Genomic DNA, 22,382 nt, shown 5'->3' with positions numbered 1-22,382 from the left:
CCTCCGGAAAACAGATGAGGCTTTTTCTAGGGAAGACCACGAAGTGGGTAGCTGAGAATTCCCGAGCTCTCACTCCTACCCTGTAAAGCACCCTGTCAGTATCTTCAGTTAAAGTTAGGGTTACTGTTACCGTCTTTCCAGGGCTAGTGAAGACCTGGCCTAGACGGTTTAAACAGATTAAACGCCCCCTCCCCAATTCTCCAGCTTGGAACAAAATATACAAATACTAGAGTTTTTTTTCCTGTTCAATTCTCGTAAGACTGACAGAAATGCAACTTATACATGTTATTTACCCCCAAAATATTAAAGGAAACAGAAAAACTGGAGCCTAGACTATAAAACAGGCTATTTCCAGTGACTACAATAGACAAGGATTTCTATCCTTGGAGCTAGAACGATTGTTCAGTATTTAGGAGTACATCCAGAGGAATCCAAGTTCTGTTACCAGCACCCCACATAGCTGCTCATAAGTCCTGAAAATCCAGTTCCAAGAGACCCAACGCCCTCTTCTGGACACTGTGTGTAGCTCAGAAGTATATTTGAGGGCAAAGCAAATAAAATAATTTTTAAAAATTATAAATTAATGTATAGGAGCTGGAAAGATGGTTCAGCAGTTAAAAGCACTAAGAGCACTGGCTGCTCTTCCAGAGGTCCTGGGTTCAATTCCCGGAAACCACATGGTGGCTCACAACCATCTGAAATGAGATCTGATGCCCTCTTCTGTCATGCAGACATACATACACATAAAGCACTCATACATAAATCTTTAAAATCCCTAATGTATAAAAACTGTTCACAACCTGTAATTTATTCCTGCTAGAGATAAACAAATATAATAAATTACTCATGGCATGTTAGAAAGTTAAAGAAAACATCCCAGCATACTAAGGAAGATGGGTTGACACAATATTAAGAATTAGCCAATCAGGGCTGGAGAGATGGCTCAGATGTTAAGAGCACTGACTGCTCTTTAAGAGGTCCTGAGTTCAATTCCCAGCACCCACACTCATAACCATCTCTAAGGGGATCTGATGCTCTCCTCTGGTGTATCTTAAAAATTTTTTAAGTAGAATTAACCAATCAGCTAACAATAGAAGACCATATATTTGACCCCAGCACTGGTGAGGCAGGTGGATAACTGAGTTTTAGGATAGCCTGGGCTAAAACAATGTTGGAAAGGTAAGAAGTTGTAAGAAAGATATCTAATAAAGCATATCTATATCTTTTGAGGAAAGGCTATACTAAAGTGAAGGGAGATCATAAAAATACATCAATTTATTTTTCTTTTGATATAATCGGTAACTATTGTTAAGATTTTAAACAGAGATGCAAAGTGATCAGACTTACTTGGCTTTTTAAAATTTTTGTTTTGTTGGTTGGTTTTTTGAGTTATCTTTTTAGTGCCTAGACTCCCATTTTTAGAAATAGAATTCAAACATCCCTCCAAGAACTCAGAAATGTGATTTCTAGTCTAAAAAGATTGGTTTCTACATTGTAACCATCTGATATTCCACTTTTTCTGGTTAATATACCTGTCCAGCATGGCTTCTTGAGGCAACCCAAACCAAAAGACCCAGGGCACATCAAAGCATTCTGGAGCTCTGAGAAGCATAAAGACATGTTGGGCACATGGCAGAGCCAACCTGGCCCTGGTTTTCCTTCCAGAAGGAAAGCAGAACGCATGCATACTCTAAATTCTTTGGCAGTCAGTGGGAGCTTTCTGCTAATTACAGGCGGTCACAAAGACTCGGGTGTTGGAAACAAAATGGCAGAGTAGTGAAGAGAGCTGCAGCCCCCAAGTCCACTTTGTCCATGATTTTTCAAGTAGCTAAATAAATAAATGGGGCATTGTGAGTCTTATCTGTAAATCACAGCACTTGGATGGTGGAGGCAGCAGAATCAGCAATTCAAGGACATCCTCAGCTACACAGTGAGTTGGGGACAAGCCTGGGCTACATGAGACTTTGTCTCAAAGTTAAAGTCCAAGTTCTCCTTTTACTCGCACCAGTAAATTCTCTCCACAGCTGTGTTCTGGTATTGCTATTCCCATTCTATACCAGAGTAAACTAGGGTTCAGAGAGGGAAACAGATTTGTCTGACATCCCAGTTTAGTGTGGAGCTTGAAACCAAGTTTGAAACCAAGCTTGCTCTCTCCTAGTAAGGTACAGTAGCTCTGCCTTGAGTTCTGAGGGAAGTTAGTGAGCTCAGAGTATGGTACTCTGATCACATAGGCACATAAGTGAGCCATCTCTGTTTTAGGAAAGTCACAGAGCGCCTAATGCTAGGGCATAGATTGCCAGCGGAGGTAGTGCGTTTATAGATCAAAAAATAATCAGGGTTTTCACAGAGGACCAACTCTAGGCCTCCATAAATACCCGACCATAAACCCTGAAGTCTTAAGATTTCTGTGTCCCTGAGAGAAGACATCCAACGTATTAATAAATTTTCCCAAGAACATATAGTGTCTGAACTATTTATTCTTCAGCCTTTAAAATAGGACCTCCTAGTTGTCCTTCGTGTTTAATCTCTCTGCTCGACCTGTGAGTTCCCGGAAGGCCAAGAGCCTGTGGTCTGGAACGTGCTGTAACCACAAACAGCAATTACAGAAATGACCCACTTTGGGCTCCACAGCTTGAATCAACCTCAAACCAGCACAGGCAAAGCCTAGCATCTTGGGGCATGCAGGTAATCTCACTGCGGAGGCTGGAGCAGAATTCAAGGTCAGCCCGACTAACATGAGTTCCAGCCCATCCTTCCCCTTCAGAAGTCACTACTAAGGACTGCTGTTACAAACTCCGTCTGAACAAGGAATTGGAGTTGTCGATCGGATGCCAATTTGTACGCAGAGTTCCAGGCCGCCCCGCTCCGTGCGTAGTCTGGGAGACCCGGGAGCGCAGAGCGGTTGGAGAGGACAAGCTTCCGGGACCTGGAAGGGGCGGGGCGTGCTCCTAAGCTCCGCCCCATGGGTGGAGACACGTCCTGGACAAGCCCGGGCTGCGGCAGGTAATTGGTGCTGGGCTGGAGGTCTCTGGTCCCGGCCATCCAGAGGAGAGCGGGTTCCCTTAAGGCAGCGGGCTTGAGCTGGGTGGGAAGGGTAGTATCTATAGCTTCCGGCAAGCCAGTTTAGGGGAAGGCAGGCAGCCATTTCTCCCTGACCCTGACTTCTTTCGCGCGGAGATGTGGCTGGCCGAGGGGACGCAAAGGAGGTGACTAGGAGAGTCCCTGCCATGCCGGCCCCTCTAAGCTCTTTCTGACCCTATGGTCAGTAGCCTAGGCCGCAGGTGGACCTCATCGCCCCAACTCTCCTTTAAATCCTTTTCTTCATTCCTTTGTCCTTCACTTCTGCTCTCGGCGGGTAAGTTATCAGAATGAATCAGAAGGCCGGACATGCTAAGAATTTGGAATCTAGTCTAGATACTTTTCTGTTACTTTTCTTTTGAGACAAGTCTAAATGTGTAGCTCAGGCTGGCCTCCGCTGCCTCAAGCCTCCCAAGTCCCAGGTAGTGCACCTGGCCGACAACAGACTTTTAAATAATTACATTCAGCTATCTAATGGTGTAGCTCAGTTGGCACACTGCCTGCCTATCGAGAACTTAGCTCTGGGTTTGATCTTCAGTAAGGCATAAAAAGGTTATAGTGATATTTGCTTGTAATTCCAGTTTTTGGGAGGCGGAGGCAGGAGGAGAAGTTCAAGGTCATCCTTGACTAAATAATGAGTGGAGGCTAGCCTAGGGTACATGAGACCTTGTCTCTAAATAAGTAGTAAGTTTAAAAGTAAGGACGACTTCTGTAATATGGTGGCTAAATTGATACTGTTGTTTGTGTGTGTGTGTGGAGGGGGGGTTGGTATATTACTAATCCCTTAGGCAAGAGCTGTAACTTGAGAGACTGGAAAGGAATAGTCTCTTTAAATAACCTTTAAAATTGACTTTATTTTTTATTTCTTTTCCTGGGAATTGAACCCAGAGCCTTGCCCATGCTAAACAGGCTCTCTACCACACAGCCATGCCAACTCCTTGAAACTAACTGGCTTTAAATATCCACTAAAAGTGCAAGTTTACAGGAAGGAAAGATAGGGGAGGTGGCAATTATCACAGAACACTTGCTAATTTGATTAAATTCCCACTGGGTGAGGTAGTGCAAGTTATGAAACTTAGAGGAGCAGCAGAAAGCCCAGTATTGCAGGCAAGGCCCAAAAAAGACACAGAGTGAGACCCTGTCTGAAAATAACAGCAAAAAGATATAGACCAGCAAGCTTGGTTTCTATGGAATGCTTGGACCAAGATGAGGCAGGGTTAGCCCTCGATGTCCTGGAACTCACTGTGTAGACTAGGCAGGCATTGAAATCACAGAGATCCACCTGCATCTGCCTCACCAGTGCTGGGATTAAAGGTGTACACAACTATGTCTAGCTCTCAAAAAAATAGTTTAAATCCAATTTTTAACTTAGCCTGTAAAACGAAGTGTCTCATCTTCATATGTTCTGATCTGTACCTTCTGCATGGTTGCATTTCTAGATACCCTATGGGATTTTTGTTTTGGAGGGGATTCTTGTGGGTTTTGTTTGTTTTCGCTTTTTTAAAAAAAGATGTATTTATTAATTTTGTACATGTGAGTACACTGTAGCTGTCTTCAGACACACCAGAAGAGGGCATCAGATCCCATCACAGATGGTTGTGAGCCACCATGTGGTTTCTGGGAATTGAACTCGGGACCTCTGAAAGAACAGCCAGTGCTCTTTAGCACTGAGCCATCTCTCCAGCCCCCCTTGTTTTTGCTTTTCAAGACATGGTTTTTCTGAATAGCCCTGGCTGTCCTGGAACTCAATCTGTGAACCAGTCTGGCCTCAAACTCAGAGATTCCCCTGCCTCTGCCTCCTGGGTGCTGGAATCAAAGCTGTGAACCATTGCCACCAGGCTAACCTGTTTTCCCTTTAATTAAGACCTCTGACATTCTGATATATGTTCATCCCTTATGAGACTCACAGACAGAAGGAAAACATTAGCGGAGAAACTTCAGTAACTATGTTGTGTCACAATGGCTGGAATGTAACTCAAGATAGACACCTAGCATGCATAAAGCCCTGGATATAACTTACCCTATCACTGGAGGGGGAAAAAATGGCTGGATATAGTGGCTGCAATCCTAGTACTGAGAAGAATTAAACAGGAGAATTGCCCAGACTTGGAAATCAGCCTGGGCTACTAGAGGTCTTGTTTCTGAACAAGAAAAGATTATCTCAGAAGTGTGTTAATACTGATTCAGATTTACCAGGCCTTTGAACTTAGTACATTCAATCTCATAGATTGTTTTGTTTTGTTTTGTTTTTCTTCTGGTTGTGGGGGGTCCAACCTGGGGCCTTTCTCATCTTAGGCAAATGCTCTACCGCTGAGCTCCACAATCCAATAAGGAAAGTTTGAGAAGGGCGTAGCTGGGTTTGTTGTGTGGTGGGAAGATACCTGAACACTCCCTTTCTTCTGCATAGGGTATCATGAAGCAGCTGCCCATCTTGGAGCCTGGAGACAAGCCCAGGAAAGCTACATGGTCTGTAAAGAAGGCCCTAGACACAGATAAGAACTCGAGTTTTTGTTTCATGTATAGGTAGTTTACTAACACATCAGAATCCTCACTACAAAGGAGTAGTAATAAAACTGTGGTAATTAGACCCAAACTGTCTGGGAAGTTCTTCAGAGGAAAGAAGAGGGGGGATAATTATCAAAGAACAGCTGTTAATTTTATTAAAATCTGTTTATCAGAGAGAATAAAGCACTGGCCATCTGGCATCCTCAACTCCAACCCTTAGGTCCTCCCCTGAGCCTTAGGGAATTTGGATTGTACTGGTTCCAGTGCTGGCTGTCTGTTTGTTAAATCGTTCACAATGGCTCACAATGGCTAACAGTGACGGTGCTGGAAAAGCTCTGAAGCCCTAAGGCAGATGGTCTCTGTGTAATGAAGCTAGAGACAGCAAGTGATAAAGTGTGACTTGCACTGAGGATCCCACAGGACTGCAGCTGAGCCTCCATGCCCACTTCCCACCACCTACCTTGCTCCTGAGCCATCACACATGTGCTGGAGTCATGCTCTAGGGTAAAGCCCTCTAGAGAACTGGCAAGGTAGCTTGCTTTTAGAGCTCTGCTTAACATGTGTACTATTCCTAGTTCAGTCCCTCACGCTGAACAACGTGATAAAGCAGGCACCTTAAATGGGGCCCTGCATACTCTATGTGTGTACCTGTCCATCCAACCTCCAATGTCCTTATTTATTTATTTTGCTGTTTGTTTTGTGGTTGAGACAGATTCTCATGTACCCCAGGTTAGCTCATAACTTTGAGCAATCCTCGTTTCCTAGCCCCCTCTTCCCTCAAGTGCTGGATTACCAGGTGCATGGCCACCAAGATTAGCTGAGACAGGCTGTCTAGTATTCAGGTAGTAGGATTGCTTGGAATCTGAGTGTAGCCTGGGCAATGGAGTGAGATGCTCTCTGGGAAACAAAACAAAGATAAAAAGAACTTTTACATTAAAACTTCTACTTGACTTTGAAAACAATGAAGAGCTATTCATGAGCGCTTCACACAGTACACAAATCCACATGCAGAACAGATCTGGACAAAACAAGAGATCCTAGAATCACTGATAATGATGGAGATGGGTTTCCATAGAAACCACCAGGACAGATGAATCAGAAAAGCAAACAGACTGAGGGAAAGGGATTCCTAGAATATTGACAGTTCCAAGGGGGCTTTTGGGAGACGGAACAGAGAGGTAAGAAAGCAGCTGTCAGAAGGTAAATATTCATCCAGAGGAAGAGGTTCAGAGAATCCAGGCTCTGGAAAAGGTGCAGGAGAGTGGGAGGGGTCAAGAGTGCCAACATCAGAGAGGTCAAATAAGACAGGACCTGGAGTGAGGAAATGTCATATTCACTGTGTGCCCTAGCACACCTATAATCCTACCCTTGGGAGGTAGGGGCAGGAATATCAGGGATTTAAGGTCATCCTGGGCTACCTGGAAATTCAAGGCCAGCCTAGACTGCATGAGACCCTGTTAGAAACTAAATTTTTGTTTGCTTCCAACCAGAAACCTTGAAACACATCCCCCCACCCTCGTTTACCAGCAAAATAAATGTAGCGGTGAATGTCCTTATCCTGTATTTCAACTTGTGAATCCTAGATGTAGGTTCCATTAGGCTGAGGTTTCCAAGCTTGGAAAGTCTTTTAGTGAACTTTTTACAATTATGAGGTTTAATCCATGTATTCTGGAGAATCTTCTCCACAGGGAGACATTAGCTGTTGACAGGGCCTTGGCACCTTAGGTGTCCCTGTGAATTTGATACTGCCCTAGCTACAATTTACTAAGCCACTCCCTGCGCCCTCCCTGGCTCTGTTTGAGTCATCACACCCCCCTTTGAAGGTGAGAACCATGACAACCCTCAGTTTATAGCAGAGAAAACTGAGGTTCGGGAAGGTGAGGTGGCTCCCCAAATGCCTCACATCTAGAAAGATCTAGAAAGCACTGAAGCTCACACTTGAACCAGGGCTGTCTGAAGCCACAGACCATGATAACACCACCCTGATGGTGCCAAGGCATACATACCAGTGGACATTTCTGCATGTCATCTCCCCTGTCTGCCGCAGAGACCCATGTGAGTCCAGACAAAATTGAAAAGCCAGAGACAGCAAAGGGAAGGCCAGAGTCAGTGAGACAGGGCAGCTGGTGAAGGCACTTGCCCGGCAAGCCTGGTGATTCAGCTTCAATCTCTGGAACCCAGAGGAAGGTTGAGGGAGAGAATCAATTCTAGAGTTTTCTCTGAGCTTGCACATGCTCACATACAATGGTAATACTTCCCGCCGTCCTGGCAACTGTTTTGTGAGGGATGGAAGAATATTCTCGCTCAGGCCTCCTGAACATGTCTTCCCTTTGGCAGGTACACTCTGACTTGCCCTGGAGACAGGCCCTGCCCTCGAGTTGGCCACAGCTGCTCATATTTTCCCCCAGTTGGCGAGGCCAAGAGAGGGAAGGTCTTCATTGTCGGGGGAGCAAATCCAAACCAAAGCTTCTCAGATGTACACACCATGGATTTGGGTAAGGTCAATGCTGCAGAACATTCCTAAAACCACCAGCTCTGCCGGGTATAGTGGCACACGTCTTGTAAATACTACACAGGGGAGGTAGAGGCATGACAGCTCCTGGGAGCTCCAAGCCAGCCCCATCTATATAATAAGTTTCAGGCCAGGAAAACATAGATCCTGAACAACAATAATAATAACAACAACAAAAATATAGACCCTGAACTGTAATAATAATAAGAACAATAATAAAATAATGTCTTAGTTTGGGTTTTGTAGCTGTGACCAAGGTCACTCTTATAAGGACATTTAGTTGGGCCTGGCTTACAGGTTCAGAGGTTCAGTTCATTATCAAGGGGGGAGCATTAGGTGGACATGGCACTGGAGGAGCTGAGAGTTCTACAATTTCACCCAAAGAAAGTCAGGAGCAGACTATCCTCAAGCAGCTAGGAGGAAGGTCTCAAGCATAGCCCCACACTGACACACTTTCTCCAACAAGGCCACACCTCCTAATAGTGCCACTTCCCATGGGCCAAGCATATTCAAACTACCACAGTCTGTATTGGGCCCTAGTGATCCTGGAATTGGTTATATATTAACTGTTATGAGTCCTTTCTCCTGTCCACATTCAATTCTAATGAATCAAGTCCTGACTTTATCTGTCTTCCACTGTTTATCCCTTTCCGTTAGCCCTGGTCTCATCACACTCTGGTCTCCTTGTTTCCGTGTTGGCTCACTACACAGTACCTGCGCCATACCCACACAGAAAGTGTTGCTCTTTGGTTTGGACAGGGGTGTTTTTTGTTTTGAAGCAGTCTCATGTGGCTTAGGCTAGACTGGAACTCGCTGTGAGGCTGAGGGCATGACCTGAACTTCTGATTCTCTGGCCTTTACGGTCCAAGTGAGTGTCTGGGCCCCTTCACCTGGTCTGAAGGATGCTGCTGATCAAACCCTGGCCTTCCTGTATTTGAGGCCAGAGTTCTACTGGCTGAGCTACATCCGAATCCCCTCCTTCCCTCCAAACCATTGCTCATTCTGTTCCCTCTGCAGGAGAGGCTCCTCCTTCCTTGTCATTTCTCTGTGGTCCCTGATTCACTGTCCCTTCTGTCTGGAAGCTTGCTCTTCAGCCCTAGACTGGTTTGGACACTATATTCCTCCATATTCATAGCCTCATATATGCTCCCGTTTCCTCCTTCGAAGATCTTGGTGCATGTGACTATTTCCTGTATGTCCCACAAGAGTTTAAGAGCCTTGGATACAGAGTGAGGCTGTTTTACTCATAATTGTATCCCCAGCTGAAGCACAGAGCAGGCACTTTGTATTTAGATGAATGAATGAGTGATTGAATAAATGAATGAGCAAGCTATTAAGATGTGCTATACTGCTATACAAAAAGTAGAAGTTGAAAATTGGTGACCATATGTAAGTTTGGCCATGTAACATTTCTGTTACATGATATGTATGTGAATATATATTCATAAATACATAGAAATGTTTATATATATTAATAAATTATATTATTATATAAATATCATTATTATATAAATAAAAATATATATATATATATATTGAGACAGGGTTTCTCTCTATAGCCCTGGCTGTCCTAGAACTTGATGTGTAGACCAGAGTGATCTTGAACTCACAGAGATGCACCTGCCTCTGCCTCTCCAGTGTTAGGAACTGGGATTAAAGATGTGTGCCAGCACCCCCAGTCCAAGTATTAATTTCTTTATTACATTTATTATTTTGAACACATAGAGGTGAGAGGACAAAGTTGTCAATTTTTGAAAGATTTGGTTTTGGGGTTTTTTGTTTGGTTGGTTTTGTCTTTATTTTTGTTTTTTTGAGACAGGGTTTGTCTCTATAGTCTTGGCTGTCCTGGAACATGCTCTGAGAGCCAGGCTGGCCTTGAACTCAGAGACTCACCTGCCTCTACTTCCTGAGTGTTGAGATTAGAGGTGTGCATCACCTTTAAGTGTGTTAAGATTTGTATTATTGTTTTTATTTATTTTTAAATATAGAGATGATTGACCTAAAGGATTGTTTTAGGAAATGCATTCTATGTGTGTCAGTGTTTGCCTCTGTGCCTGCACAGAGAGCTGCGTGCCACCGTGGTGCTAGGGCCTGAGCCTGGGCATTGTACCTGCTGAGCCATTGCTCCAGCCCATTCCTCTACTGTTCAGTGTCTGTGGGGTATATCCATGTGGGTGCCAGGCCTGTGGAGGGGCAGAAGCATTCCGTCCCCTAGCAGTGGCGTTTCATATGTGCTGGGAATTAATGCAAGATTGGCAAGTACCCTTAACAGAGCCCCTCTCCTGCCCCAGCTATGCCCATTTTTATATGCACACTTGGTCTGTAATAAAAGTTTGAAACAACAGAAACAAGGCTGGAGAGATGGTTCAGTGCGAAAAGGTTAATGCTTCCAACACTAATCTCAGTTTGTTTCCTGAGAGGCACTTGGTGAAAGGAAGAAACTAACTCTCAAAGTTGTTCTCTGACCTCTACACAAGAGCTCTGGCACAAATGTGTATGCACATGCACACACACACACACACACACACACACACACACACATAAATTAAATAGAATGTAATTAGAAAAAATTTTAATTGCCATAGCTGGACTTCTCATGATAATTTTTGGAGGTCCAACATCAGTACTCCTATATGGCTACGTGACAGTCAATTAGACATGGAGTGTCACTTCCTGATGAGGTTCCCACCACAGAGTCCCCAGTCTCTTGTTTATACTGTCTAAACATTTGAGTCTCTGCTCCCAGCATGAGGCAAAGATACCTTGACTCTCAGATGTCAAGAAGTTTACCTTCTAGCTCAGTTACATCACGTCTGTCTGTCTGTCTGTCTGTGACAGCATCTTCCTATGCAGTTCTTTCTAGCCTAGAGTTTTCTGTGTGGCCCAGACTGGCTTTATACTCACAGTCCTTCTGCCTCCACTTTCCGAGCCCTGGGATCCTGGATTTGTGCCACCATGCCAGCTTCCATCACATTGTTACTGCAAGTTATCAGTGCCACAGTGACATTAACAAGGCCATCTGGACCACAGATTCCCACTGAATAGGGGAACTAACCGGCTTTATCTACAGCTGTGACTAACTAGCAGCATGCCTGTAGGGTCCTACATTCATGACTTGCTAACTAAGAGAATTAGTTGGTTTTGTTATCATTGCTCTATTCGCCCAGAGATGAGTTAAGAGAGGGGAAGGGAGGAAGAGAGGGAGACCGATTTTATAGATTCCAGGAGTGTCCTGCAGAATCTAAGGCTGATGAGAGTGGAAACTGGATCCAAGTGGCCCGTGTCAGCCAAGCTCCATTAGTTACAAGTAGAAAATTAGTGTCATACGTATGTCACCTGGACTCTGTATGAGGAAGAGTAGAGACAGTTTCCATAAAAGAGGTCCAGGGACCAGGTAGACAGTGTGCACTAGAGAACACATCTCTCATGGGAGTTTGATCCTACTCCCTTTATGATTGGTCGCTTGTGATTTTGCCCTACTGCCCAGAATTACCAAATGACAGCCCCAATCTAAGGACCAGGTAAATGTTTTCTAGGAACACACCAGTGGGACACGGCCACCAGAGAGGGCCTCTTGCCTCGGTATGAGCATGCCAGCTTCCTTCCCTCCTGCTCTCCTCACAGCATTTGGGTGTTTGGAGGTGCAGACCAGTCAGGAAATCGAAATTGCCTACAAGTCATGAATCCTGGTGAGTAGACACAGGTTACTTTTTTACTTATCATCGTGATGGTTTGTATATGCTTGGCCCAGGGAGTGGCATTATTAGGAGGTGTGACCTTGGTGAAGTAGGTGTGCTATTGTGGGTGTGGCTTTAAGACCCTTGTTTTAGCTGACTGGACATCAGTATTCTGCTAGCAGCCTTCAGATAAAGATGTAGAACTCTCAGTTCTTTCTGCGCCATGCCTGTCTGGACGCTGCCATGTTCCCACCTTGATGATTATGGACTGAACCTCTGAACCTGTAAGACAGCTCCAATTAAATGTTGTCCTTACAAGAGTTGCCTTAATTATGGTGTCTGTTGACAGCAGTAAAACCCAAACTAAGACAGTCATACACTGTGAATGCGGTTATATGATAGTACATTGATTCACTGTTTCCTAATTAACCTATTTTACTTTGCTGACCTCATAGAAATAGAAATTCATGGAATTTCTTTATTTGTGCGGCTTTGTGTGCATGAGGGAGATCATATACATTCTGTGGTGTCCTCACAAAAGCCAGAGGACGACTTGTGGAAATCAATTTATCTCCTGGGGCCCAGTGATCAAATTCCCCTGGGTAGCACAGGATTCCTGATGCAGGAGCAGGAGAGATAACCTGTTCATCAGTGATGGAATTAGAGGAGAGTTTTGTGTCTGACAGAGCTGAGCTGTCTTTTGTATCAAGTATTAAATTTCTTTGTAGTGTTTGACAAGTGTCTTCTTAGACAGTCATTTGATTGGTTTGAGTGTTTGGAATCCACTGTGGCCTCCCTCTGGAATGTAAATTCTTTTTTTAAAAAACATACGTTATTGTTTTTATTTTATGTATTTATTCATATACATAAATTTTTTTGCCTGCATGTATGTCTGTGTCCCAGGTGCATGCAGTGCCCAAGGATGTCAGAAGAGAGAACTAGATACCCACCCCCATCCCCCACCCCACTCACCCCACCTCCCAAACCCCCAACCCCCACCCCCGCCAGAACTCTGGAGTTACATACAATTGTGAGCCTCCGTGTAGTGCTGAGAACCAAAGCCTTTGGAAGAGCAGCCAGTATTCTTAACTATCGTACCGCCCCCCCCCCCCCCAGCCTTTAGCTTTTCTCTCTCTCTCTAGGTTTGGTTAGGTTTGGTTTTTTATACATGGTTTCACTGTGTAGCCCTAGAGCTCACTGTAGACCAGGCTGGCCTCGAACTCACAGAGATCCACCTGCCTCTGCCTCCCAAGTGCTGGCATTAAAAGCATATCCCACCACTGCTCTCTTTTGTTTGTTGTATGTTTGTCTGTCTGTCTGTTTTTGAGACTGAGGCTCACTATGTAGCCCTGGCTAGCCAGACCGTAACTCTTTCTGTAGATCAGGGTGGCTTCAGACTCTCAGAGATCTACCTGCCTCTGCTCCTGAGTGCTGGGATGAAAAGCGAGCATCACCACCATGGCTACCACCATGGCTAGAATCAAATGCTTTGAGGATAAGGTTTTGTTCATTGTTTGTAGAATCCAGAGCAGCATCAGATATGGAGTCGACACTGCCCTGACCTCCTGGCCCATGCTGAAGCCATTTTGTCTAGAACTGTCATAGGGTGTGATCACTATTCTGGATCTGGTAGTACAGGCCTGACAGCCCCGTTACTTAGGAGGCTGAGGCGGAAGGACCACAAGTTCAAGGCCATTCTGGCTGACAGTTCAGATCAGGCTAGTGGAGTGTTTGTCTGGGAGGTAGGAATCTCCTAGTTTGATTTCCAGAACTTGGGGGAGAAATATAGTTCATGAGTCCGTGTTTTGCTATACATTATCCATGAGCTTGAACCAAGCCTCTCAATGCCTTGTTTTTCTTTCCTGCCACATTGGGATATCAGTCCCTCCTTTGTGACCTTGTTAAGGATTTCAATTAATAGCTAACACTCAATTCTGTGTATTGATTGGTCCAGATAGAATTTGAAAAGTGGAAATCAGTTCAGGAAGTCCACCTTTAAAATTGTAGTGTGGAGGGCGTTGGGAATGTTGGGAGACATGGGAAAAGGTTCATCACTCAGGGCTAACCTGGAACCAAGATGGGGGAGATCCTCCTGTCTCAGCTTCTTAAATGCTGAGTTCACCAGTGTGTGCTGGGACCCTGTCGTTTGGCTCTGGGGGATGACATTTGTTTAAAAACAGAACCAAACAAAAATCTACAATGGTACACGCCTATAATCCCAACGTTCTGAAGGCAGAGGTGGGTAGATCTCTATGAGTTTGAGGCCAGCCTGGCCAGGCAGGTCTACGTAGCAAAACCCATTCTCACTACCAAACAACAGAAACAGACCAGTGAAGCCCAGGAAAGCTTCTCTCAGAGAAGCTGATTTTCTTCACTTTTCATCTGTTTTGTTTCACTGACAGAGTCCCACTAGAGCAAGGCTCTGCCTCTCTGCCTCATTCCACACTTACAAGTTTGGTTTCTGGGCTCCAAGCCCTGCCCAAGATCTGCAGCACTAGAGAGATTTCCTTTGGCTTTGATGTAGACCGAGGCTCATCAAACATGCACGTTCCCGTTTGGCTCCCACATGCATTGCATATGTCTTGTGTAGCATGTTGTATGTTGAATAAAGAGCCTTTATAAAAGGCACAGAGTTTTTCTAGACAGGAAACAATACTTTGTTTGAAGGGACTCTGACAGATCTGATTTCAAACCTCTCCCCTAATCTTTAGAAGGCCTGTTAAAATGCCTGACCTTCCACACATCTCTCAGGAATGAGTAAGAACCATGGAGGGACAGAACTTGGGGCAACCGTCCTGTATGAAGAAGGTGCGGTGTACTGCATCTGATCCTAAAATCTTTAAGTTTTATTCTGAAAGGAAAGAAACATCTGTATGCCCCTATGTGGTGAGCTTTTGTATTCAAGACTGGTAGAAAATACACACGGATCATGGTGCCATTGCAACCGTTCAAACCTGGGCTGGAGAAATGCTCTGACAGAGAACCCAGGCTTGATTTCCAGTGCACACATCAAGGCTCACAGCCGTCATAACTCCATTCCTGGAGTCTGCCAACCTCTTCTGGCCTCTGTGAGCAACAGACATGCACACAGTGCACATACATAGATCCAGGCAAAACACTCACATGCTTAAGATAAATATTTTTTAATGTGTTTAACGACTGGAGAAACAGCTCAGCAGTTAAGAATACTAGTTGATCTCCCACAGGACCTGGGTTCAAATCCCAGCACTTACATGCATAGCAATTCATACCTGTCTGTAACTCCAGTTCCAAGGGATCTAGCACTCTCACACAGATATACATGCAGGGAGAACACCATGTACATACAGAATAAAAGCAAATTTTTAAAAATGTGTTTAAAACCCAACAGCCATTTGCTAGCCATACTGTTAAGCAAGTAACAGTCTAGCTTGGCTTCAGTTTCAATTTGATAAGGGAGAAACGGACATTTACTTATTATTTATTGTTTATTATTCAGTTGGGTCATTATTAGTATGTCTGATATCGCAGTGAGATTGTTTACTTTTCTTTTTATTTTATTTTATGTATGCATATGAGTGCTTTATTTGCATGCATACCTGCACACCAGAAGAGGGCATCGGATTCCGTTACAGATGGTTGTGAGCCACTATGTAGTTGCTGGGAATTGAATTCATGAACTCTGGAAGAGGAGGCAGTGCTCTTAACCACTGAGCCATCTCTTCAGCCCCATCTACTTTCTTTCAATGGCCACATTTTCTGGGAAGCTTGGCACATTTGGGCTCTAGAATGCAGTGAGAATGGATTTTAGCAGACGTTGGACTTCTGAAAGCACAGAGCTGTCAGCAGAGTGGATAAACACTCAGACATGATTCTGATTTCATTCCTAATTCAACTTGCGGGTTCTTAGCTTTGGGAATTTGATCTGTCTGGGCAACCTCTAATATCATCCTGGTTTTCCTTGGCATTGGAGAGTATGGGCTCCCTGCCTAAAGCTGTTTTGTGTGTGTTGTGTGTGCTGTGCTCCTTAGAGACCAGGGTACAAAGGAGATCCTGTCAAGCTGGACCAAGAGTCAAGGTCCGGGTCTGCAGATGTGGATCAGTGGTAGACTATAATCGGAGCAAGCTCTGGGTACAGACCCCCAGCACCTCAGAAAGCAAAGAGTAAGGACAGAGTCTTTAGCCTAGGGCTACTAAGTGCTTATTTCCTCTCTGGACTAGAAGCCAGGACGTGGAGCACACCAGAAGTGACTGGCTCTCCACCATCCCCAAGAACATTCCACACATCATCAGCAGCTATTGGAAACCAGCTATACGTCTTTGGGGGAGGAGAGAGAGGTGCCCAGCCCGTGCAGGATGTGAAGTTACATGTATTTGACGCAAGTATGGGCTGGGGACATTAAGGGTCTTGGGACTAATTACCTGACCAGGGTCACCTCAGCCTTGGTTATCTCTCAAACAGAAAACAGGGTCTTGAGGAAAGATTTTGTGCTGAGTACTTGCCTAGCATGCATCAAACCTGCGAACATTTAGTCCCTAGCACCACACAAACCAAGCACAATGGCAGACGTGTGTCTGTAATCCCAACAGTTAAGAGATCAGGCCTAGCCCAAGATACATGAAACCTATCTCAAAGAGAGGGGAGGAGGGAGAGGGAGGGAGAGGGAGGGAAGGAGGGAGGGAGAGAGAGGGAGAGTGTTAAGCTGGGTGTATTGGTACATGTCTTTAAACCCAACACTATGAGGCAGAAGCAGGTAGATCTCTTTGAATTTTTTAAAAAAGATTTATTTATTTATTATATGTGAGTACACTGTAGCTGTCTTCAGACACACCAGAAGAGGGCATCAGATCTCATTACAGATGGTTGTGAGCCACCATGTGGGTGCTGGGATTTGAACTCAGGAACTCTGGAAGAGCAGTCAGTGCCTGTAACCACTGAACCATCCCTCCAGCCTGATCTCTTTGAATTTGAGGTCAGCCTGGTTTACATAGTTTTAGGCTAGCCAAGGCTATATAATGAGATCCTGTCTCAAAAAACAATGACGAGAAAGATGGCAACTCTGGGTTGGATGTGGCACAGAGGTAAAGCACGTGCTCAGTGTGTACAATACCCTGGGTTTGATTTCTTGTACCTTTCAAAAACAAACAAGAGGAAGAAAATGAAAAACCAACTCTGAGGCTTTTCACAGAAGAAGCACACAAGCTTATTTAACTTTGAGGCAGTTCTTGTTTGAAGCTTAAGGGGAACATGTTTCTCAAACCAAAGCAGGAAATAGCTTGTAAGAGAGCATGCTAGGTTATTGGCTTTTCGGTCTGCTGCCCTGGAAGTATCCAAGTAGAGGTTACATAGCGGGGCTGACAACCTGGGGAGGACAACTCCGAGGCTGCGTCCTTCTTGGAGCGCCCATGGCCTGGGAAGTGCTGAAAAGGCAGGCCACCTAGTGTCAATGCATTTACCTTTGTAGACACTCTGACCTGGTCTCAGCCAGAGACACATGGAAGTCCCCCATCTCCCCGGCATGGCCATGTGATGGTGGCAGCAGGGACTAAACTGTTCATCCACGGAGGACTGGCAGGGGACAAGTTCTTCGATGATCTCCATTGCATTGACATAGGTAAGTCTGTTAGAGGCCTTATGTATCCAGAATTCTTTTTTTTTAGAGATTTATTTATTTATTTCATGTGAGTACACTGTCGCTCCCTTCAGACACATCAGAAGATGGCATCAGATCTCATTACAGATGGTTGTGAGCTGGGAACTGAATTTGGGTACTCTGCAAGAGGAGTAAGTGCTTTTAAGTGCTGAGCCATTTCTCCAGCCCCGGTTGTTAATGATATTTTTTCCTCCTTCTCTCTTCTTCTTCAAGTTATTCATTCAGTCTGTCTGTCTACTATCAATCTGTCTATTTACCTACCTTACACATCTGCGGTATATGCAGTATTTTTCCTGCCCAGAGTCTGTGCACTACCGCTTGCTGCCTGTAGAGGGCAGAAAAGGACAGCAGACTCTGGAAGTTCAGTTGCTGCCATGTGGGTGTTGGGAATCCAACCTAGGCCCCCTGGAAAGAAAGTACAGCCACTGAGCTTCATGACTGAGCTACCTCTCCATCCTTTTATTCCTCATTATTCAGACCGTGCTTCATGAAATCTAGGAAAGATTCAAACAGCCAGTCAAGTTACCAACTCAGAAGAGGAAAGTTAAATTCTTTCAAAGCACATCTTTTAAAGAATTCTGGGGACTAGAGAGATGGCTCAGCGGTTAAGAGCACTGACTGTTCTTCCAGAGGCCCTGCATTCAAATCCCAGCAAACACTTGGCGGCTCACAACCATCTATAATGGGATCTGATGCCCTCTTCTGGTGTGTCTGAAGACAGCTACAGTGTACTTATATATAATAAATAAATCTTTTTTTTAAAAAATTAAGTTTCTAAAGATTTGAAATCTGTGGTGTGGATGGTTTTCCTCATGCATGTGTACCACATGTATGTAGTAACTGAAGAGAACAGAAGAGGGCACTGGATTCTCTGAAACCACAGTTACAGGAAATTGTGAGCTGCCATGATGTGTGGGGTGCTGGGAATTGAACCTAGAACTTCAAGAAGAGCTGAGCTATCTCTGTAGTCCCAAACATATCTTTTAAAAATTGTTTTTCTGAGACAGAGTCATATTATGTGTAGCTTTGACTGGCCTAGAGCTGGTTTTGAACTCACAGAGATCAGCCTTCTGAGTGCTGAGACTAAAAGCCCTCGCCACTACATGGGACTATGTCTATTTTTAAATATGGTCATTCCCCAAGACTCGGTGTGTGTTCAGGCACTGTTAGTTACCTCTCAGTGCCCACCCTTCCCATCACAAGTTCCTACACGTCGTGTTCCCAGATAGAGCCCTCTCAGGTCTGGATAGCAGAGGTGGATGATGGGAACTGCATGCTTGCAAGGCTTCATGGTCAAAAGCCCAGGAAAAAGAAAGCCAGAAAGTACTTGAAGATTATATTCACCTCAGAAGGGCTGGACTGTCTTCTGAGCCTTTTTGTCCGTTAGCTCCCTTGAGGGCGGGACTTCCTTTTTTTCCTTTGTCTGTATTTCCGGCATGAGTGCAGTCAGCCAGATAGTGGATAAGTGCTTATCTGCTCATGAAGGGATAGATAAATACAGAAGCAAGGTAGGCCTTGCTCCAGACTACAAAGCCAAGGGATGAGAGGCCAAAGGCACAAGAACACCTATGCGGAGTCCTCACAAAGCACTGGGTCCTCAGAAGCAGGCGTTAGCTGGAATTTCTTCACTGGCTGCAAGGTTTTCTCTTCCTTCTTTCCTGTGTTCATTCACTTATAGATTTTATTTATTCAATTATTTATTTATGAGACAGGGTTTCTTTTTGTAGCCCCGGCATTCCGGAATTTGCTTTGTAGACCAAGTTGGCTTTGAATTCACAGTGATCCACCTGCCTCTTAGTATGCCCAGTTCTGCCCCTTACAAGCTGCTTGCTCCAGCAAAGCTCCATCCTTCAGGCACCCCACATGCTCATCCGGAAGAAGAAAAGGACAGCAATTCAGAGGGCTGGGCAAGGGCTTTGCAAGTGTCTAGCCAGCAGTCACACAGTTACTGTTGGAGGAACTGGAAAGATAGACTGGCATCTTCCAAAGGCCCTGGGTTTAATTCTTAGCACCCACGTGGCAGCTCACAGCCTTTGTAATTTTAGTCCAGTGAAATGAAGTCCCGTCTTCTGGCCTCGGTAGGCATCATGCACAAATGTGGCGCACAAACAGACATGCAAGCGAAACACATATGCATAAAGTAAAAGTGAGTCTTTTTTTTTTTTTTTTTTTTTTTTTTTTTGTTGTTGTTGTTTTGCTTTGTTTTTTTCAAGACAGGGATTCTCTGTATCGCCCTGGCTGTCCTGAACTCGCTTTATAGACAAGGCTGGCCTTGAACTCACAAAGATCTGTCTGCTTCTGCTTCTAGAGTGCTGAGATTAAAGTTGTATGCCACTACAGTCTGGCTAAAAATTAAATCTTTTAAAAAATGTATTTAAAACATGCAAGCATATGAACATGTATGCCTGAATATTTGTGTATGCATGTATGTGCACACACACACACACACAGACACACCCCTTACCTTACCTGTCTGGGCAGTTAACAGTGAACAAACTATTAAAGATTACAGTCACTATTGAAGTTTTCAGATTTCTCAGCATGCTCCAAAGAGCATCAGAATTCTACAAGATGCTTTTTAAAACTATAGGTCCCTTGCTGCAGATTAGAGAATAATTCAAGGCACCCTTCCCAGGGTTGAGCGCAAGACCAGCCTGTTTTACACAGGGGCATTCCAGATATGAGTTACATCACGATGCCGTCTCCACACACACACACACACACAGTGGATGACCCTCAACAATCACTTTACAAACTGCAACAGAGAATTTGAATTCCCATTTTAGCTCATTCTCTCTTGTGACAGGTGACATGAGCTGGCAGAAGCTTGGTCCCACCGGGGCTGCTCCAGTAGGCTGTGCTGCCCATGCTGCCGTGGCTGTGGGACACCATGTGTATGTGTTTGGAGGAATGACTGCCACGGGAGCACTGAACACAATGTACAAGTACCACACAGGTGAGCGAGACCCTCCTGGTCCTTTTTTTAACAGTGCATGCTGGGAAAACACGAGGCCCTGAGTTTGAATCACCAGCATCTGTATAAAAGCTGGGTATGGCCATGTGTGCCTGTAACCCCAGCTTCGGGGAGCACAGACGCAGGTTGCCAGGACTCATTGGCTGGTCAGCCCACCTGAAATGGCAGCTCAAAGGAAAACAGGACAGATATCCACAGAGGAAGACAGCTGAGGTCCTCCTCACTCTACTCTCCTGAAACACACACGTGCACACACACACCATACGCGCACATATATACATACACACGTACACACTAAATCCAAAAGAATGAAAACTAAACTTAAAGATGGCATCATTAATACACAAGAAGCAAGGAGTAGTGGTTCATCTTTGAAACCCCAGTAATTGGGAGGCTGAGGCGGAAGAATTTCTGAGAGTTAAAGGTTAGCATGGTCTGTATGTTAAGTTCCGGGACAGCTTGGACTACAGAATAAGCTCCTTCCTGTCTTAGAACTGGAGAGGTGGCTCAGGGACAGTCGCTTGCTGCTCTTGCAGAGGATTAGAGTCTAGTTGCCAGCACCCACATAGCAGCTAACAACTGCCTGAAACTCTAGGTCTTGAGGGTCCAAAGATGACTTCTGGCCTCTCTGGTTACACAGACATGCAGGCCAAATCCCATGTAATTAACACACACACACACACACACACACACACACACACGTGCTCCCCGAAGCTGGGGTTACAGGCACACATGGCCATGCCCAGCTTTTATACAGATGCTGGTGATTCAAACTCAGGGCCTCGTGTTTTCCCAGCATGCACTGTTACCCCCTGAGCCACTTCCCCAGCCCTTCCTTTGGATTTTGACATGAAGGCTCCAAACTAGGAAATGTCTGCATCACTTTTCAAAGGATGTTTGTTTTAGACCAGGAGCTGAGGCTGGGGAGTTGGCTATATATACATATACAAACATAAACCAAAGCCCCACAGAAAACCGGACTCTTTAGCCCAGCTGGTCTGGTAAAGGCAGCCATCCTTCTGCCTGTGCGTCTTGCGTGCTGGGAACAGGTGTGCACTGTCAGGCCCAACCCTGTTTTTCCCTTTATTTCCTCTTTGTGGTTTAACTGCAGAGCATCACTGAATACCTGTGGAACTGTGTCTTAGCAGGAACCTTTGTTTTGTCTCCCTTACTCAGAAAAGCAACACTGGAGCATCCTTCAGTTTGATACTTCCCTGCCCTCTGGACGACTGGACCACTCCATGTGTGTCATTCCATGGCCAGTGACATCGACCTCTGAGAATGAAGACTCTGATTCTGTCATTCTAACCCTCCAAGCTGAGAAAGGGGGTGCTGCTGAGAAACCAGAGACTCAGAGTGGAGGGTCACAGGAGGAGAGTCCAACTACCATGTTGCTCTGTTTTGTGTTCGGTGGGATGAACACAGAAGGGGAGATCTATGATGACTGTCTCGTGACTGTAGTGGACTAATAAAACCCACATTTTTATTACTTGATACTTTTTACAGAAGTGAAAACTGCTGAGTTACACTGCCACATACTTTTTGTACAATATATTCTCTTGGCCCAGAGTAGTGGTGGACACCCGGGATAGTAGCACACACCTTTAATTCCAGCACTTGGGAAGCAGAGGCAGGTGGATCTCCATGAGTTCAATGCCAGCCTGGTCTTCATAGTGAGTTCCAGGACAGCCAGAGCTACATAGTGAATCCTCATTTTGAAAAACCAAAAATAAAATACATATCCATCTTACACTTAGTCAGCTTTGGTAACTGGATAGCCCAGTGTAGACAATTCTATTACACATTTTTACCAGCGATAAACTCTGTAGACACCCAAGCTAGGTATTGGGGTAGGCATTTGAGTTGGAATCTCTTTAATATGCATCAATTAATCACTGGGAAAAAAGTACAGGCAAAGGGCTAGAGAGATAGCTCAGCAGTTAAGAGGTCTGGTTATGGAAAACCCAGGTTCAGTTCCAGAACCCACATGGTAACTGCCAACT

The 22,382-nt window shown here is 44.9% G+C and overlaps 1 protein-coding gene across 4 annotated transcripts; it reads left to right on the top strand.

The window, feature by feature from the left end:
- The first annotated feature begins 2,979 nt into the window (after window positions 1–2,979).
- On the top strand, window positions 2,980–21,873 carry RABEPK (Rab9 effector protein with kelch motifs). 4 transcript variants are annotated; one of them, XM_080927299.1, is made up of 8 exons: window positions 2,980–3,003; window positions 5,486–5,544; window positions 7,921–8,078; window positions 11,632–11,784; window positions 15,973–16,134; window positions 17,217–17,366; window positions 20,212–20,361; window positions 21,556–21,873. In XM_080927299.1, exons 2-8 carry the CDS (start codon window positions 5,492–5,494, stop codon window positions 21,846–21,848), a joined length of 1,119 nt encoding a protein of 372 aa, XP_080783425.1. In that variant the 5' UTR covers window positions 2,980–3,003; window positions 5,486–5,491; the 3' UTR covers window positions 21,849–21,873. The 4 variants fall into 4 exon arrangements, with proteins under 4 accessions (XP_080783425.1, XP_080783428.1, XP_080783426.1 ...); XM_080927300.1 differs by lacking the exon at window positions 2,980–3,003 and adding an exon at window positions 3,094–3,355; XM_080927302.1 differs by lacking the exon at window positions 15,973–16,134.
- The last annotated feature ends 509 nt before the right edge of the window (window positions 21,874–22,382 follow it).

Source organism: Micromys minutus (genome assembly GCF_963924665.1).
Source record: "Micromys minutus genome assembly, chromosome: 13".
In the NCBI taxonomy this organism is placed as follows: domain Eukaryota; kingdom Metazoa; phylum Chordata; class Mammalia; order Rodentia; family Muridae; genus Micromys; species Micromys minutus.
This window is presented reverse-complemented; position numbering and strand designations above follow the sequence as displayed.